General features: G+C 40.1%; 1 protein-coding gene across 3 annotated transcripts in view; it reads left to right on the top strand.

Moving 5' to 3' along the window:
- The window catches only part of gatad2ab (GATA zinc finger domain containing 2Ab), a 35,333-nt gene extending 16,736 nt beyond the window's left edge, over positions 1-18,597 (top strand). For all 3 annotated transcript variants that reach the window (XM_085263797.1, XM_085263799.1, XM_085263800.1), the window contains 10 exons: positions 6,165-6,473; positions 11,956-12,079; positions 12,330-12,461; positions 13,090-13,161; positions 13,961-14,077; positions 14,257-14,457; positions 14,557-14,806; positions 14,936-15,342; positions 15,470-15,692; positions 15,900-18,597. In XM_085263797.1, the coding sequence (XP_085119923.1) occupies positions 6,165-6,473; positions 11,956-12,079; positions 12,330-12,461; positions 13,090-13,161; positions 13,961-14,077; positions 14,257-14,457; positions 14,557-14,806; positions 14,936-15,342; positions 15,470-15,692; positions 15,900-16,033 (1,969 nt within the window). In that variant the 3' untranslated portion in view covers positions 16,034-18,597. The remainder of the gene's footprint in view (positions 1-6,164; positions 6,474-11,955; positions 12,080-12,329; positions 12,462-13,089; positions 13,162-13,960; positions 14,078-14,256; positions 14,458-14,556; positions 14,807-14,935; positions 15,343-15,469; positions 15,693-15,899) is intronic.
- The last annotated feature ends 1,463 nt before the right edge of the window (positions 18,598-20,060 follow it).

Genomic DNA, 20,060 nt, shown 5'->3' with positions numbered 1-20,060 from the left:
GTGGAATTCCTCTTTGTTACTTTATTTTTCCTTTTGTCCTAACAATGTAGCATGTAGTAGGGAAAAAATATATAAAATATTATTAGTGAATTACAAGCAATGGCATGGTTAGGAAGAATATCTATGCAATATAATGTGATATTACTTAAGTAATACAGATAACAGTTCAAAAACTCACAAGAAAAAAAACAAACCCTAAACCTCCATATCTAGGGTGAGTGGCTCTGGTAGGCAGCATGCGGCATTTTGCTCCTGTAGCTTGGGTCTATTTGCCTCATTAGAGTGATGTGTCAGGTCGCAGAGATTTAACTAAAAAAAAAAAAAGATCAGTCATGCAAGTGAAGTTGTGTCGAAGTAATGCCCCAGATAAATAAAATAAGGCGCTACTGTGTTACAAATAATGTACATTGGGGGAATGTGATATACTGTCGTAATTATATCACAAGTATTTCAAGAAAATGTGTTTACATTTTACATTTCTGATGATATCGGGTGGGCATTGATTAGGGCTGAACGATTATGGAAAATAATCTAATTGCGATTTTTTGCCCCAATATTGCGATTGCGATGCGATTATTTTTTAAGGTCTTTGTCTTCTGTATTATTAAACAAAGACAAGCAATACATCATATAGTATGGCCAATACTATATTACATTAATTTTAAACTGTTCTTTCCTGGAAGACAGACCTCTGTTATGATGACATGAGGTGATGCATGAATTGATGACTGACATTTTTATTTAACTTCTTCAATCACAACAGTATATTTGAACATACACAATAGTTTATTTTTAGCTTACAAACATCTGAGCATAAAGTGCTGACAAGGAACCCTGGTGTAAACATTAAAATGAAAGTCAGTGCAATGTGCAGATTGCAGAAATATACATAAACAAAATCAGTGGCTTTACCACACTCAGTTTTTCGACATCTGTGAACTACTAGACAGTCAATTCAATTAAAAAATAATATTAAATAAATAAAACTAATAAATAAAAAATACACACATCTTACTGATCTCTGCAGTCAGTAACATTACACATAAAGTGCAAACATAATAGCAATTGTATAAACACACACACAAACACGCCTTTAAAATTTAAAGGCGTGAAATTGGACGGTCTAGCCTTCTGAATCAGAAGGCTAGTTCTGATTAGCGTCACCGCTGTCTCGGTGGCGTTTAATAAACTCGGCCGTCTGCTTCTTGCTATCTAAAATATAACCAGACACTGGTGTAAATTCTCGACTGTCTCATACTTCTGTTTAATAAGTTTTCTGTTTGACGTTTAGTCAGCTGTGTGAAAACCAAGGAGGAACCCACCCGGGGGATTAATAAAGTTTTATTTTATCTAATCTAATAACTTTAATCTCAGCCAAACCGATTTACTCACGAACAAACAAAACACTGAAAAAAGCCCAACAATAACATTTTTAGGTTTTCTAAGTGACTTATATATTACGTTTAACCCGAGCAGCGAAACTCCGCGGTGATCTGAAAATGATGTGCCGGGAGTTGTGCCGTTCTCGGCCGCATCAGTAACCCTCGAGCTCCCGGCTAGCTGTCGAGCTGGTGGGTAGCAGACGCCTCTGAAAACGTCGAAGCACTTTTGCAAATATGGGATATCTTGATAAACCGAGCAGATATTTGATGTTTACACAGCTACTTTCTCGCCTGAAAATATTTTAAAAGTTTATTTTGTGACCCAGAAAGATTAGTATGAGTAATTTTAAAACTTAGTAGCGGCCGCCATTGTTGGAAACTGGAGTTTGGCTGGGCCGCGCTATGAATTCTGGGATATGGTAGTAATTTGGACAGCCTTTGGCGCGTCGCTGTGACGTAATCGGTCTACAAATGCGGCCTCAGGAGGATGCAGCCCATGAATTTGGACATGTCCAGAGTATAATCGCAGCCTTTGCGGTTAGAAAATTGCACTTGATCATGTCGCGATATTATCGCAAATGCGATATATCGTTCAGCCCTAGCATTGATGCTTGCAGGCACCATGAAATGCATTTTCCATCCTTGCGCTGCTGTCATTGATAAATCACTTGTTAATTTGAAGTGTGAATCTACTGGAAGGTCCCAGCAGCAGCAGCCATTACTCGCCTCTGATCGACTGATTTTCCATTACAGTTGAGTACCACTCAATTTGCGTGGTCTTCGTTAAAGCAGCGTGGTCGCGTGTTCTTTGACGTAACTGGTATGCGACACAAATGCTACAAAGGTGGACATCGAAGCGATAATATACCCACAGCTCAGTCTGCGGCTTTTTGTCATACTCTGAGACCACAGCATTGTTTTTTGTAGCCATTTCCCTTGTTGCTGGGTTTCAAAAATGTCAGTTTTGATTTTCGTGACGCCACTGTATCAGTCAGTCGGTGGCATGGAGGACGTCACATTTTAGTACCTGCTGAGATCGCTTTGGAACCCCAGTCAAGCAGGTACTATTTTAGTACCAGGTACCATGACCCACTTGAAAACCGTGGCGAGTCGATCAGAGTAGATACTAATGGAAAAGGGGTCATAGAGTGCAATAGTAGTGACCCAAAGTAGTGTATTCCCTCTAAATTTTAAGGAAAAGCACAAAATAACTGTTGAACACTTTAGTTTAACAGTAAAGTAAAGCTTCATTATATTCTCACTTAAACTGAAAAGTATTTTCTGACTGGGATTTTGTATCTTGGATCAAGTGTTTTAGTCATTTGCGTAAATTGCTGCTTTTCCACCACATAACCATGTCGGTAATTTCCATTCACCGTTAGCTCTTCCTGTTATATGGAGTGTAGCTAGTGAGTGCTCCAGCAACGCGTGGTAGAGTTGTTTGTTTACATTTGGGTTGAACATTGCCAGCTGCCAACATCTCCTCTTTTCTAGCCCATTTGTATTTGATGGCAAAACAAATTTGCTGTTTTCACCTTTAGCAGGAGCAGTTTTCTTGCGTATTTCGCAAAGGTTGTTGAAGTCGTCCTTTACTGAAGTTGTTAATTGTTTTAGGAGGCTGACACTCAGCCATTGCTCTTGTGGCTCCCTTAGACATGCCCAGGCTTGTCTTGTCATTGTGTGCGCTAGGGAGTGGAGGAAAATATTTAGTATACACATCCAGAAATGCATACACTATATATTGTACATATATTTATTAGTTTCAGGTTGGCCATTCTTGTATTTTACTCGTTTGTGTTGTTGTGTTTGCACATCTCTGTTGCTTGTGGGGCTCGCACACAAGAATTTCACTCGCATGTGCTGTGCCAGTGTGCCTGCACATGTGATGTGACAATAAAAGTGATTTGATTTGATTTGAGTGCATGGCGAGTGCATGCTATACCAGTGATATTGCGATATGACCTTTTTTGTGTTTTTAAAATTAAAAAAAAAAAAAATTACACTGGCATTGTCACAGATGATATGTGGCACAGTCCTACTGTACATAGCGATTCAGTTGTAACTGTGGTTTTGTTATTAAATGGTCCAATATGGGTAGAGGACAACAACCAAATTCTTTCAGCAGATAAGACAACCATTAAATGATAAGATTCTCATTTATTGGTCAAATATCAGCTAAGCAATCAGATATTATATTATAAGTTTATAGGTTTTTCCTGTCATTGGAATATCAGTGTTTATCAACAAACATATCACAGTGCACATCTCATAAGCTGGGAACAAGTTAATATTTGAGTTTACATGGAGACACAAGACTTTGTTACAATACAAATTATGACATTTTGCTGACATGTGTGACTAACAAATAAGATGCCCTGTGGTTAAATATAAATGCACCCAGTTAACTTTTATGCTGAGTGTTAGTATAATGTATAGTAACTTAATAAACAAATGTGATTCAATAAATGTGTGAGAATTAATTTGTGGTGTGATCATCCTGTGAGTGAGCCAGCATGGTTAAAGAACCCAAAGAACTGGACAGCCTAACTGTTTATACCTTAAAAATGTAGAACTAGTATAAATAGTTCTGAACGTTAAAAGGGATTGAGTACCAGTTCTAAAATAACCACAGATCCCATTAGCCCTAGTTTGATAAGAGAGCATTTAGATCCAGACTAAACAATGGAATGTAGGTGACGTATGCTCTGATTGTGTAACATACAGTGACAGCGGATGACCATGGGTGTTCACTGGGACAAATCAAAAGATATTTAATTTTAAGTACTGCTTTTTCAGTAGTTGTTGGAATAATATCATTTTGCAATGACAGGTCAATTTTTTTTCCTCCTTCTCTGTTGGCTTAAGACATTAAGGTACTAAATTTTAACTATTTAGTTTTTTTCTTCTTAACTGACACATAAGTGAACCATGTTTGCTCATTAGCTCATCATCAGCTGATGAGCCCCAAAGCATTGCGGCTCAAGCATTTTCTTCTCCTCGTCTACTGCCTTGTTTCCTGTGCAGGATGTGCTTATAGCCAACCATCTCCCTTGCTTTATTCTACTGTCTTGTCTTGAGATTAAACCTTCATCTCTTGTCAAGCATAAACGAGTTTTAGTCTGGTTTATAAATTCGAACATTTTTTGTCTTTCAAACAATCCTGGGATACAGTTAGTGGTTAGTCTAAGCGTGTCATTAGATATGCAATAGGCATTTTCATGATTTTGGTCAGTCTGTCATATTTGAAACTTTGGATACATGAGAGAAAATGTTTATAAGCACAAAGTGCTTAATGAATATGTGGCCTACATTGGTGTGGTTGGTGTCAGCGTTGCACAGTGTTGGTATTATTTTTCTGCTGTGTAATGGCTTTTTCTCAGAAACCTAAGTGGGTCTCTTATCGTCTGCTGCAACTGTACTGAATGAGATTAAGGTCAGGATCTGGGTCACTGGCAGTAGGAAAGGAGATGCCTGTATTAGATATTACTATTACATTGTTATCATTTTAAACTGTACATTTTATAGACTAAAAAATCCATTTAAAGGTGTATTCTTTTATAGCATACTTCTACAACTTATATTGACACATTTCTTGCTTATATTTCATGGTATAGGAGTGAGTGGAATAAAATGTGATTTATTGCTTAAAATCTTCAAACAAATGTAACTTGTTTAAACTTGATTGGCATCCTACCCTGACTTTTAATTTGAGTTCATGTTAGATTATTCGATTAAACTACCTCCCCCACTCTTCTCTCATTCTTTTGCTTTAAGACAAAGGGTGCTTCCAAGACCATATATGTCAGCACTGTTGACAAGTTGACACACAGACTGCTATCTAGTTTTGCCCAGCTTAGGTATCTTGAGATCTTGACCAGTAGTTTACTTTGAGATGCATACTACCATTTCTTTGTCTCAAATTCCAAAATCAGGTTTGAATTAGCACATTTGAACAATCAGCCCCCACTTGATAGAGTGCTCAAGTGCATCTTATTCACTGGTCTCTGGGAATAGAGATTAAAACAGGAATAAAATATTACTTTGTTTTGTGGATTATTAGGAAAATTATGAAGGTGGCCCACAAGAAGGCTTGAGTCAAAAATGTATGTAGTAGGATTAAGCAGCCTTGCTGATACAGTGTGTTATGTGCTATTGGCAAATCATACAAAATATTTACTTTAGAATAGTGTGGGGAAACCAGTTTCTCTAATTCTCGTAGTAATGCTGAACTATAGAAAATACCCTAGAATAGAGGTTGGAGTGCTCGAGTCGAAGGCAACTGAACTTTTAGGTTTTTGAAGACATTTTGCCTTTTTATTTTATTTATTTATTTATTTTAAAAGCTTTCCTCACAGCTGCCCTCAACTGAAGCACTTTAAACTACTATGACTTAGATGACTGAGAACCTCCACAGATGACGTTTAGTCGTTCTCAAACATTTTCTTGCATGAGGGAAAAAAAACATCCAGGCCGCATTCAGCATTGGGTCAAGATCATGTTGGATTTAAGTCAACTGTGCACAGTAGCATTGGCAAATTTGTTTGTTTCAATGGCAAAATAATTTTGTTTTAAAACCCACAATTATTCAGCTTAGATTTGCTTAATATTCCTCACCAGTCTGCTGGGGCTTGCCCCCAAATCTGTGAACCTTAGCCTTACAGTAAGAGTGCACCTTAATCTGTTTGATGACAACATTTTTTTTTTCCACAACCAAATCTTTTTTTTTCCTTAAATATAGTTAACTTTATTTTGTAACATTTTCCTTTATGTCTTTCTCTCCAGGGTGAGAGCAGCCATGTCAGAGGACGCAGTGCGTCAAACACGCAGCCAGAAGCGGGCTCTAGAGAGGGACCATGCAGCTCTTGCTGGGTCCCTGGGGGACATGGACAGTAAACGTGTTAAACTGGAGAAGAGCGATGCAGCTGGGACCCCTCTGGCCCTTGTGGGATCTGGAACCGAGAGTGTCAAGCTCAAGAGTGAGCAGGCTGCTAAGGTAGCAGCTAGCATCCTGAAGGCTGGTGAAGTGAAAGCGACCATTAAGGTGGAGGTGCAAACTGGAGATGAGCCTGTTGACATGAGCACATCCAAAAGGTGAGAAAAGTAAAAAGCTCAGAAAAGAAGTAGTATTAACAGTGCTAATGTAGGGGCTCAGAGTTTGTTGGCTACAGGGAATGTACTCCTGTTTAGTTCACATTGTGCTGTTGCAGACATTAAGTTTGTGATTTAAAAAGTGAAGTATTTAAAATGGAGCAATACAGATGTTTAGCTTCAATTTAACTCATAACAGGTGTGATTTATATTCGTCTTTCTAAACTGAAAATGAACTAATCTGTAATGACAGTTAAATTTTAATGTTTTTTAACTTTATTACGTTAATGCTGAACATTTTAGTCAGCGCAAAACTGATTTGACTCAATGATTATCGCCCACTGGTATCGGTAAGTGTTTATGACTTGCGTGTACACTGGGTCTTGAGTTTTGCATAGTCAGCCAGCTGTCTCCAAAGAAAACAATTTTCACGTATTTGCACTTTCATAAAATAGACCCTAATCATCAAAATGCAAAATTCTTTCTGTTTCCATTTGATTATGTTTAACTATTACTCAATCATCAAATGGGTTAAAAGGACAGTTGAGTTGGAGTACTCATCCACATTTTTTGTGTGCAAGATTGTTTGAAAACTTCTCAAGAGTTATTTATGTATTGTAGGCCCTGAAGTTCATGCCTTCATGCACAACGCAAGGTTTTGTGCTGAGACGTGTCGATTGGAGTTTCTCGTTTCTTTGCACCAGCAAGTGGTCTGACAGGAGTCATACAGGAAGTCGCTGTGTGGTTGTCGGCAGCCTGCCCCCATTTTGAAAACTTTGAGGCTCCTGAGGCCTGGGCTCCATTTTCTCCCACAGCAGCACCTGAACTCTGCCTCACACTTCACACAAAATGAAGGCTATGTGTCACAAACTGGTTCTAACTGGCCGTTGCCATGGTTTCCACGTTGGAAGGAGCAGTTGGAGGAAGGAGGGGCCAGGAGGGGTAGTGGGTGTGTCACATGACTACTCAGAGAAGTGCCTGATGTCATGTGATGCGTGTTTGGTAGAGCGATAAATACACACACTGATCTGATGGCAGTTAAAGTGGAACAGGGTTGTGATTATGCTGAAAGTTTGTTGGCTCTGTCTGTGGTGCATCATAACGACACACAGGCGTCACCTTTGGCCCCCGTTTAACTCTCAGCATGCGTTTGTGTGCATACTCGCCGCATAATGATGATTTTATTGTTGTACTATATAGAGGACTTGGTGTGTCTTGGCAAGCTTTGTAAAACTATTACTGAAATGGAATGCAAACCACATCTTTCTTCGCCAGAGAAAAATATAGTAACTGAACTGAGCTGGACATCTTGGAAGTGTGCACGTATTCAGTTGGAAGAAAAAATAAGTTATGAACCCTTTGAAATGACCAGGATTTCTGAATCGATTACTCATAAAATATGGTCTGATCCTCATCTACGTCACAACTATTGAGAAACAAAACTTGACTAGACTTTGAAAAAAATAATCTTTATTGAAAACACTGAGTCATCACTCACAGTGCAGGCTGGAAAAATCAAGGGCGCTCTTAAATTTAGTGAGCTTCTGATAGGGCTGCTCGATTAATCGAATTTTAATCACAACTACGATCTGGGCTTTCAATGATCATTAAAAATGACTGAGCCGATTATTAGCCCCTCCCTCGTGCTTTACTCTCGCGCTGCTCCGTGTGGCAAATCGAGCGCACCTTTCTGCATTTCGAACACGTGTCACAACAATTAAGAGCAGCGGTCCCCAACCTTTTTTGCGCCACGGACCGGTTTATGCCCGACAATATTTTCATGGACCGGCCTTTAAGGTGTTGCGGATAAATACAACAAAATAAAACTAGTACCGGTACCGAAAAAGATTTATTCATAACACACGTGAAAAGACCAAGGAAAACCGAGTAAACGATAACAAAATAACACTGAAAACCGATAAAAACCCTGAAAACTATACATTTCACACCTGAGCCTCAACTCTCGCGGCCCGGTACCAAACGACTCACCCGGGGGTTGGGGACCGCTGATTAAGAGGACCCGAGGGAAGCTCGGAAAGCTAAGCAGAAGTTATTTGGAGAGGAGAGTGACTGCCATTGGTTGAAAAGAGAGGTAAAAAAAACTTCAGTGGTGTGGAAACATTATGGGTTCGCGGAGTCAGACATGGATCAAGTAGACATAGTGTGTAAACTTTGCTACAGTGTTGTAGCTGCACCACAGAGCAACACTGCAAAGTTCACTAAACATAGATGTTTACATTTTTCATTTATTTTTTATATTGCAAACATTTGCACTGTTATCAGTATTTGCACACTATTTTATATTATTTTTTGACAATCTTTAAAGTCATTATTCAATACATTGTTATTGTTAAATAAATATCGTCAAATAATCGAGATCTGCAGACTCATTCACATGATACACTATAATGAACTGGCTACACATGCGTTTTTCAAGCTCCTTCAGCACCACTTGTTCAGGGCATCTGTCAGCTGACCACATCCACAACCTAGTGTAGTCTTTAGGTCGGTGTTGGAACTCTTAACTTGGACAGTTCAAAAACACTGGTTTTCTTATCATGACCATCATCCAGCTCCTTTCTTAAGCTTCATATCATTAAATGCTCCCCTGAAATATGCTAAACTTTCTTGATTCAGTTGAATTCATTGTTCCCTAAAGAACTGAAGGGCATCCAGGCCCAGAAGTAGCAGTTCAGCCTCAACCTTTGATCCTTTCACATTTTTAATAGTCAAAACAAGTTACTGGTTTTGGTGTGCCATGCCCTTGTTGATCCAGTCACATCATTGCCTTTTGAAGTTAACTTGAGACTTATAACAATGTAGTATTTTTGGAGAGCGTAGACTTCCTTTGCGCCGTCCTTCCATTAACACCATTCTTATTCAGTGTTTTACTTAGCAAGGACATGTGAAGCCAAATTTTAGCAGCTCATAGAGACTTCTGTTTGGGCGGAAGCTTGGGTTTTGTGTTTTTTTTGTTTTGTTTTTTTTTGTTTTTGTTTTTTTCTCCCCCCCCCATTGATGACCATCCACATCTTTAGGGTGCTTTTATAGCATTTTTTTTTTTTTGTCATTTTCATACCATACCAACTAGTCTTGGTTGGGTTTTTTTTGTTTTGTTTCATTTTTTAGTATTTTTTTTAATACAGAAGCAGGCTTCGACAGTAACCAGAATTTTTATAACTTTACTTTATAGCCTTATAGCTTTTGCAGACCTTTCGACCAAGTTTTTGCTTGGTGTGTTCAACTTTGCAGTTTCACAAGTTTGTCCCTAAAGCAGGCATCGGCAGCCTTTGACATCAAAAGAGACATTTTAGCATCTCCTACCAAACAATCGGAGAAAAAAAAGAGCAGCACATGTGAGTGATGGGTGGATGGCAGTAATTGGGAGAGGATAAATTAATGCATATAAATTTTCACAGTTAACTCTAATTCTAACCCATGCCTCGCAAGGGCAGGTTGTCGACCTCTGCCCTAAGGTAAGGCATTACTCAAGTAGTTTGCATGCATGTTAATGCTTCGTGTACATTATAACTATATGCCAATATTTGCGCACGTTGTTCTATTTGCTATTGTAATTAGCCATGGAATTTTGTTACCTTACGAGAGTCGTGCGTAGTCCGAAATGGTACTTGGCAGTATTGCATTGCGTTCTGAATGAGAATTCCACTGCACCTCATGACTGATTCAGAAGTCCTACAGTAGGTTCAGTGTGAATCTACGATTGGGGAAGCCGAGCATTGCAGAAACCCTGGACATTACATAACCAAGTTGGTGTGTGTTGTGACGCTTGTGTAAGCTGTTCTCAATAGTTACTAGCTTGCAGTGGTTGGTGCTCTGTGTCATTTGGCAGAGCGACTAAGTCAGTCAAGGAGCTGGGTTGCCATTAAGCTTTTGTTTGAGAGGATGAAGCTCCCACCTCTCCTCTAGTGCCTAGTTATGTGTTGTGCTGTTTTTAAACATGTTGTATAAAAAGACAAGTAAACCTATGGGGAGAAAAACCTTGGCTGTGCTTAGGGAGGGTAATCTTTCTTGGAATAGCATTTTCTAAAACTTGCAGGTTATCTCATGTTTTTTTGTTGTTTTTTCAAACCAGATTTTAATGAATCCTGTCAGGAAAGTACTCTTTTAGGAGGGTTCGTGTTCTCGGCAGTAGCTGAATTTTCTTTCCCCCCCCCCCTTTTTTTTTTTTTTTTTTTTTTTTTTTTTTTAATGACACCAAGTGTTTGTTGGGATTTGTGTTGTGATTGCGTAGTCTAAGGAAATGATTGTCCCATAAACAACATGGTTATTGCTTGCCTTATTGAACTGAGCGTGCAATATCTGCTGAGGGTTGTTGTCAGGGCAGCTGCCGTGAAGGAGGAGTAGATGGCACAGAAACGTGTCTGGAGACAGAAGTGAACAAAAGGAAGAGAAAAATGTGAAGGTCTGAGTCAGTGAGTTGGAGTATAAAAGATGAAGAAGTAAGTAAGGATGGGGGAGGGGTGTGTGAAGAAGTAACAGAGTAAGAGAGAGTGTACACAATAGGTTGGCTCCTGGCCATGTATATTCCCCTCCCCCTCACTGTCACCCTCTCCAGTGTCTCCAGCAGACCGCCGCTCTGCTCAGCTTGTGACTCTGATGTCGGCAGCTGGGAGGGAGGGGAGAGCTGAGGCCCAGGCTGTGCCGATCTGGCTAGGCCACAGGCCTCGCCACAGAGTTAGGGGAGGGGTGAGGCCTTGTCTGAGTGGCAAACTGGGTCTGCGCTTGAAGCCCTGAAGCCTCCAGCTTGACAGCAATTGAACAATTACATAACTACACTGCATGTGTACATGCATAACTCCACAGTATGGCACTAACCACTACCCCTCACATAGTGTCATATCACAGCCCACCCTCCCTTAGTTCTCCTTACCACTGAGTCTTTTAGTACCTGACAGGCTCCCCACCGTGACAGAGGCAGATTTATTCTTCTGCCATGGTCCATGAGCTGTTAAATTACAACAACCCCCAACTTCTTATCTCCACCCTTCTGCAGACTCATGCAAATGAAGCTTTCCGCTAGTCGCCTTTGTTCTCCCTGGTGCTCAGGAAAAGCTACTTAACATCTCATCAAAAGTCTTCAGCCTTTTCTTCAATTTAAAAACAAAAAAATAAGTGCATTTAATTTGGCCTTTGTGTTGTTTGGGTGCAATCTTGCTGTTGGACGGGAGCGTTCAGGACTGTCGATTTTACCTTTCTTCAGAGATAATGGGTTGTTGCTTTCTTCCCCTGCCGCCATTACTCCATTATTGATCTCTTGCTTCTTTCCTTCTTGTGTGTCCTAGCACACATTCACACTACAACAAGGAAGGTAAACTTATAATTGAATACTACCATCTACTGGGTGAAAGACAAAACTACATTGTAACTACAGTTTTGTTTTTGTTTTTTTTTAACACTAAAGTGTATCAAAGTATAATACAAAGCGGCCTCTTATTAAATGATCTTTCAATATTTCTCTCCTCAGCGACATTAAGAAAGAGCGACAGCCGCCCTCGCCAGATGATGTGATTGTGTTATCGGACAATGAGCCATCTAGTCCCCTCATGAATGGCCACTGCTTCTCAAAGACTGACACAGATAAACTTATGGTAGGAAAAAATAATTTATACATCGGTAACGATTCCTTTCTGTTTACTGATTTAAAACTCCATTTTCCAACTTTGTCCGAAAAACGATAGAAAAATGTATCACTTAAACAGATGCAGTAATTTTTGTTGACGCATTCTATGTGCTTTTATTTCAGTTATCTAATGTGTTGAGTTGGCCCAATTAATCTGTTGTGGAAATTCCCAGCCTTATAATTGATTTCTCATTATTATCTTCTATGGCATTTTATAGAAGAGTTCACCTGAGGAAAGGGAGCGCATCATCAAACAGCTCAAGGAGGAACTAAGACTCCAAGAGGCCAAACTAGTGTTGCTGAAGAAACTACGACAGAGCCAGATCCAAAAGGAGAGCACAGTACAGAAGGTAACCAGACCTTTAACATTTTTTTTTGTAGTTTTATCTGTGTTATTTTTGTATGAGCCAGTAGGTACAAGTAATTCTTATCAGACAAGTCCCATTGTTTCGGTCATTTTCTTTTACAATGATCTACCACCTAATGAGCATAGGGTTGTTATAACAGTGCGGCTGAAAGTCCTGTGAGGTCCTCCACAAAAAAGGACATCGAGGCTGGTATATGGCTGCTCAGTGAATGGCTTTTTGTTGGGGACCACACTTTTTTTTTTTTTTTTTTTTTTTTTTTTTTTTTTTGCCATTTACCTCGATACCAGGTTTAGAAAAGGGTGGTTTTGATTTTTGTGAAGGGAGACACATTCATCAGTAATTGCCTGACACCACTGACTAGCCAATCGATGGCATGCAGTCTGTTGACATCACATTTTCGGATGGCCTTCGATCACTTGGAACCCTGCCTGAGTAGGTACTAAAAGAGTACCAGGTACTACCACCTAATGGAAAACCCTAAAAACTGAGTCATCCCAAGGTGACCTGAGTTAGGTACTCGCGAAGAAGGGCTATAAATGTCTGTTTTACATATGATGTAATGTTTGTACTAAAATATTATGTTTTGTAATGCTGTTTCCTTAATGTTCAGGCTACTGGCTCTGTGGCTACTCCTCCCCCGTTGGTGAGAGGTAGTATTACATCAAGCAAAGGATCCCTTCAGGTAGCTACTCACTTATTCGTCCGAACTTGTATTGCAGAGTCTACAGTTGCACTAGTTGTTTGTGAACCACTTGGAAAAACCGGAAATTCTGCATTGACTGCTCTAATTATGTGGTCTTGTCATTAACTAAGTCACAGTTTGACAAACACAGTTTGAATAAAAAGGAATTGCAAGCAAGTTCTCTTTTCATTGTCATCAAACTCACTGAGTATTGACTTACAGTCCAGCCAGTTGGTGAGATACATGAATCTGAGGCTCAAAATGTTTTTTCACGACTTGGGCATCCATCTATTCACAATGAGACAAACTTTCTACAGTTGTTGAAAGTTCAGGTCTTGGTAGTCATTGTGCTATTATTCCACCAAGACCACAGCATGCAAATATGAAAGAACGTAACTGCTGAGACATGTTTTAAGTTCATTATAAAACACTCTTGGGACTGCGTTCTTTGGGCAGATGAGTGGTTTGGAGAGGTTGGATGACATATCAAGACAAGAAAGCACACAAGTTATGGTGCGGCATAATCTAGCTCTTTGAATTACTAAATTTAAGAGTTCACCTACTCTGTACAACAGTTCATGTGCTGTTTGTTTATTCCCATTGTATTTGGCTGTTATTGTAATATAGACGATTAGACCAGAGTTGTTAGTTGACAAACTTTGTCTTGCTATTGTGTAATTGCATGTAAAACTACAGAAAATTATAGCAGTGATAAGACATATAACACACACGGCAGACAGTTTACTACTTGTGTGGAGGAAGGCCATTCAGTTTTGATCAATTTGTTTTTACTTTACAGGTGACGGGTCGCAGCTCAGGCACAGTGATTCCCCCTCCCTTGGTGCGGGGTGGCCAACACATCCTGTCCAAACACAACTCTCAGAGTGTCATGCCCCCCCTGGTTAGAGGAGCCCAGGTTAGTGTTTTGGAAGTATATAGAACCTTAATTTTTTTTAAATTTATTCTTCTGTTAACTAACTTTAAGGTTCTTGGTTGATATATATATTTTCTTTTTCCTTCTCGCATCTCTCCATGATTTTGTGGATAGTTGTCCTCTCTAATGTCTGTTTTTGTGTGTCCATTGGTGGCTATCAGCCTATTGCAGTGACTCCCCAGCAGATAGCCAGTCTACGTCAGCAACAGCAGCAGCATAGCGGCTCAGGGCCCCCTCCACTCTTGCTGGCTCCGAGGGCTTCTGTGCCCAATGTCCAGGTCCAGGGCCAGAGGATCATTCAGCAGGGACTCATTCGGGTGGCTAATGTGGCCAACAGTAATGTCATGGTCAACATCCCTCAGGTAAGGTGCATTTAGCATAGGTCTGCTAACTATGAAAATGGTGTCTTCATAGTCATTTGTAACAGGATTTTTTTTCTTCTTCTTCTTTTTGGTGTCTAGGCCTCTCCAACCAGCCTAAAGGGCTCTTCAGTCTCACCCAACTCTAGTGTCAATGACTCTCCAGCCAGCCGGCAGGCAGCTGCTAAACTTGCACTACGTAAGCAATTGGAGAAGACGCTGCTCGAGATCCCTCCACCAAAACCTCCTGCCCCTGATTTCAACTTCCTGCCTTCTGCAGCCAATAATGAATTCATTTATTTGTTGGGCTTAGAGGAAGTGGTGCAAAAACTTCTGGAGATGCATGGCAGAGGTGGGTACATGTTTGCACTAGTTTGGAGATGTTACAGAACAGCAGTAGATCTACCTGCAGAATGTTATAGTATGAAACCTTGTCCAAAGAACCTCTGCGTTTACCATGGGTCTGTTATCCATAATGTAGGTAATCTTGGCCCAGCTGCAGCAATGGCCAGCTCCGTTCCCAAAGAGCCATACACCTGTGCCCAGTGTAAGACTGACTTTACCTCTCGCTGGAGAAAGGAGAAGGCTGGGACCATCCTCTGTGACCAATGCATGTCGTCCAATCAGAAAAAGGCCCTAAAGGCCGAGCACACCAGTCGATTGAAGGCAGCCTTTGTCAAAGCACTCCAACAGGAGCAAGAGATTGAACAGCGTATCCTCCAGCAGGCAGCCTCCTCTTCTTCCTCCTCTGCTTCCTCAATCTCTAAATCCACCTTGTCCTCCTCCTCACTGTCCAAAAATGAGGTGCTGGTCTCCCACCACTATAAGCAGGTCAGGGCTGCCATGCAGCACATACCTGTGTCTACTCACCACTCCAGCATTAAGCAGGTAAGCATTTGACTGTATTGTTGAACGACCAGGCTTGTGGTTTAAATGTTTTTCCACAGCCACAATGTTGGTTTAATGTAATGTAGTGCAGCTGCACCAAAACTCTGATCTTTGTGTGTCTGTACAGGGTCATCTGTCACACCTCCAGTCTGCAATTAACGCTCGTGGTGTGGCCCACTCTTTCTCCTCCTCACAGCTGCAGAATGCTGTGACAGCAGCAGCACTGGGTAGTAGGTCCGGTAAGCATGCTGCAGCTCGCTCGTTGCAGCAGGGGGCAAAGGTTGGTGCTGGTGGCAGTGGTAACCAGGGCAACGTGGCTGCCTGGAGGAAGCAGACCGGTGGCAATGCAGGTATATAAACCGGAGACAATTATGTAGAGAATGCACTTCAAATGTTCTTACATTCTACTCATCTTTGGAGTAATCGCTCTGTTGTAAGGTTGAGTTGTACTGTTACTTTTTGTTCTTCAGTGCCATTCCTTCTGGCATCACCTTTTCATTTCCGTATTTCATTGTAGTGCTTTTCAGGTGTTTGCTTATGTATTTGTACCTTGACAGGTGTGACCATGGCCTACGTGAACCCCAGCTTGTCTGCTCATAAGACCTCTGCTTCAGTTGAGCGTCAGCGAGAATATCTTCTGGACATGATTCCCTCCCGCTCCATCTCCCAAGCAGCAAACGCATGGAAATAATGCAATCCCACTCCCTTTGACACCATAACATTTAGCTCCCTTAACATCAATAACAGCCATTCACATTATTGTTCTAATTCTTTCTATGGATTCGGCCTCTGGCCAAAACGATGCAGAATTGGCCTCTTCTTGTTGGATAGAGGTGTCCTTACACCTTTCACCATATACTTCTGCTACCTTCTTCCTTTTCTGAATCCTTCCCCCATTGGAGTTGTGCTGTGACAGCTCCAAGATACAAGGAATATGTTAAATATAAAATGGGTACCCTTTCAGAGGGATATATGGATGACGTGTGTACAATTTTACAGACTTCTTCAGTGATGTTGCCTCTCCCCTTCCCTGTATATTGGTTGAACCTTCCAGTTGCACCAAGAGGAAGTTTCCAGAGAATCCCTGAGCTCCTCTGCCTCTGGATTAGGCAAGGAAAAGTAATAAATACTATTACCCACCGTAAGAGATTCGTCTTACTTCCTGCCCTTGTCTAGTCTGAACCAGTCAGACTGAGGCTGTGGTTGCCAAACTGAACGTAACTGAAGACCTCATTACAGGAATTGTTGAGCTTTGAGGACCATCCACAAAATAAGAACTGCTTCAGCTTTGCAAAAATGAATAAAGTAAAAAAAAAAAAAGAAAAAAAGAAAACTGGAGGAAAAAAAAAATCTTATCTACACACAGACTGCCTCTTCTCTCAAACCTACAGCGTGTATAATAGAGAAGTTGATGTGTGTTGGATTATTTTGTATGGCTGAATGTTAGGATTTTGTCTTTTCTTCTGTAAGTCATATACTGTGTTTGGAATATTGTGCTCCCTGATACTTTGGAAGTGGCCTCATGTCGAGGTCTGAATTTAAAGGCTAATGTTACTGTTGAGGTGGTTTTACATCTGCTGGGTTCCATGTTGCAGCCTACTTTTAAATGCTTTGTTTTTTCTAAGATCAAGAGAAAGAATAAAAATTAAGGTTTCACTGACCCGTTAAAAAAAAGAAAAACATGGGGCATATTCTTAATGAATATTGTAAAATAAACCTTCCAAAGAACTAGTGGAGCCCAAATGGAATCCCTTCTGCTAGAAGGTTTCTAGTTTATTTGAACCCTCTCTGAATATAAACATGAATTCATGCTAAACTGAGGGGGTGTAAGGAATGTCATATTTTTGACATTATTTTTGCTTTTAGTCATAGGTTGTGCTGCATTCCCCCCCCCCCCCCTTCTATAGACAAACTATCTGAATTTATTTATAGGGTTAGTAAAGACATATGCGTATGCCCTAAGTTTGCAAGGATCTTCACTTAGAATTTGTTTTCTCTTGTTTGTCAAGTGGCTCCCACATACCCTATGATTGGTCCAAGAGAAGCTGGACAGCATTCAGAATGTAGTTATGCAAAAACCCCTATAGCAACAAATGACATGAACTTCTAGTCTTTAACATTAAAGTGTGTGTGATTTCTGTCAGGTCATTGAATTGAGCTAACTCTGCCTTTCACATGAGCTATAGTGCATTTCTATCAGGTTGCAGCAGCACAGGATAAGCTAGTGAAGTACAATATGTCTACATGTAAAATGGGAATTTTCCATTGCATGTGGACTTCTGTTATTTTACTACCATGTGTTGTGTCCCCCCCCCCCCCTTTCATTTCAACCCCTGGGGTGGTCCAGGTTTCTCCACTTAGCAATGATTTTACAGGCACTTTTTGAAAAATGTCTCTAAATTAAAATGTAAAAATGTTGTCTTAAGTTTAATCACAGAGGTTTGTTTAATGAGAAGTGGTATAGCCATCTGACAAGCTGAACACCCCAGCAGTGATTTTTTTTTTCCCCAGCTTCCTTTATCTTTTATTTTACACTTTTCACGTAGAAATGATCCAGTTACGTCTTCATTGATCAGAACTCCCAGTCTTACAGGCCCGTTGCTTCACTCTGGATTTCATCAATACAGATGTAATGTTTTTTTTTTTGTTTGTTTTTTGTGTTGTTGTTGTTGTTGTTGTTTTTTTTTTTTTAATGGCATAAGGATGTGAGTCCTTTATTCATGTCCATATACTCTTCAGCTCAGAAGTTTTTGTCAGGTGCCCTGCTGGTATGTGCTGCCAGCATTAGGTAAATGAACATCCTTTGCGCTGTGTTATCACTGTACACCTGGGTTTCATTTAGGATGGTGCACCAGTACACTGCTGATAGAAGTACAGGAATATAGTTTCTAACTTGATTTGCTCAAGATCTCGTATTTCTGTCTCAAAGTAGCATCAGAAATATTCCAGGTTATCTGCACATTCCTGACAGGCAGAAGATAGCGGTCCACGTCTTGTGGATGCGAAAGAAAAGCAATCGAAATAAGCCCATCACTTCGTGCCCTGCTAAAAGTAACCCTGCGCTGTCCTGACTACTGCCGCCTGCTGCTGCTGTTTGACAACATCACCATTCCGTTTATTTGGGGTCGACGCGCTGTTAAATGAAGTGCTGCCCAAATGAAAAAGAAAACAGTGTGAAAATGTTTTTTGGGTTTTTTTTGATTTTTTTTTTTTTTCTCCTGCTCTATCAAATAATAAAACTAATTTTAATCCCTCTTTCATGGCTGGTTGACCTGTTTATTTGTGGTGTAAATCAACTTCTAGAACTGACTGCATATAAACGATAATTAATGAAGCTAAAAAGCACATTAACATAGACACGTGTGTGTGTGTGTGTGTATATATATGAAAACTCAAATATAACTAAGTGACCTCTTCCTTCGGTTTGACAGCTTACAGTCAACAATTGCTGTTCTGCTAGTGGCCACTTGAGGGCGACTTTAGAACAATCCCTATACACCCAAGCTAAACTGTTGATTTTAAGCAGCACAAAACCCTGGTGTAGTTTCCTCCCTGAATGACATATCTACTCATCCATCTAGATTCTAGAAAAAGGGTGTGGCCACTTTGAAAATTTGGAAGCCTTTTGGTGCCTATTGGTGTGTTTAAGGCTGGAGTTGTAGAAATTGACCCCCCCCCCCCCTTTTTTTTTTGGCTCCTTGCTTGTTTACCACTACCAGCTATATGTATCTGTGCATTGCCCTTGCACTTTTTCTTTTTTTTTAGGCTGTTCTTTTAGAATACATTACACATTGCAAAAAACTTTTAAATGCACAAAGTTAAAAAGGTCAAATTCCTTTTTAAGTCGATGTAAAATTCCAGTCAAAAATTAGTTAACTTTCCCCGACAGATAACACCGATGTTAACCTGTCTGGTCTCTTATTTTTGTTTTGCTGCTGGTGGGCAGACCGAATGAAGTAAGCTGGCCCTGTACTGTATATACTTGATATTGGATCAATAAGAAAATTTGCAGTATGGGACAGCAATATTGTTACTGCCCTCAAAATGCCAGGAAATATAATGCAAATTGAAACACATGTGTTCAAATGAATATTTAATTTACTAAAAATATTGTCAGATGGTTCAGTAAATACCAAATTTTTAAAGAATTTGCGTTTTTTGGTAATTTTTTCATGGTTCAGGCTTTCAAAGGTTATTGCCCCCTTTTTTTGCTGCTATTGGGCTGTTATTGCTATATTAATTAAGACCACTAGGGGACAGAGTTTACCAACATTCCTTACGCCCAGGTTTTCCCTTTGTTTTCCTCCTTGGAATTTGTCGTTATCTTCCTAATAGGTACATTTATGCAGCTTGAAATAAAATGCAGGAGAATAATTCTGTAATGGAAAAGAAATACAGGCGTCAGTCTGTTAACTGAGCTGTAAGGAGTCAGAAAGTCCGGGCAAAGTGAAGGGTGAAAAAGGGAGAGAGACCTTTAAAAAAAGAAAGTGGGCTATTGTTTATTACCACAACCCACTCATGAGCCTCATTCCTTGGCAACCACAGGTTCTACTTGTGATACTGCTATACATATCCCTTCTCTGTGTGCATGCGCAGCTCTGTGTAAATTAATAGGTTTGCATTTTCAACAGGTTTACATTTTATCAGCTGCTTCAGATTGATATCAAGAGGCAGCATTTATTAGGTCCTAACTATCACGCTGATAATATCACCTATGA

Source organism: Mchenga conophoros, linkage group LG23 (genome assembly GCF_057382185.1).
Source record: "Mchenga conophoros isolate Kocher_MC1m ecotype Shallow Benthic linkage group LG23, M_conophoros_male_GT1.1, whole genome shotgun sequence".
NCBI classification, from domain to species: Eukaryota; Metazoa; Chordata; class Actinopteri; order Cichliformes; family Cichlidae; genus Mchenga; species Mchenga conophoros.
This window is presented reverse-complemented; position numbering and strand designations above follow the sequence as displayed.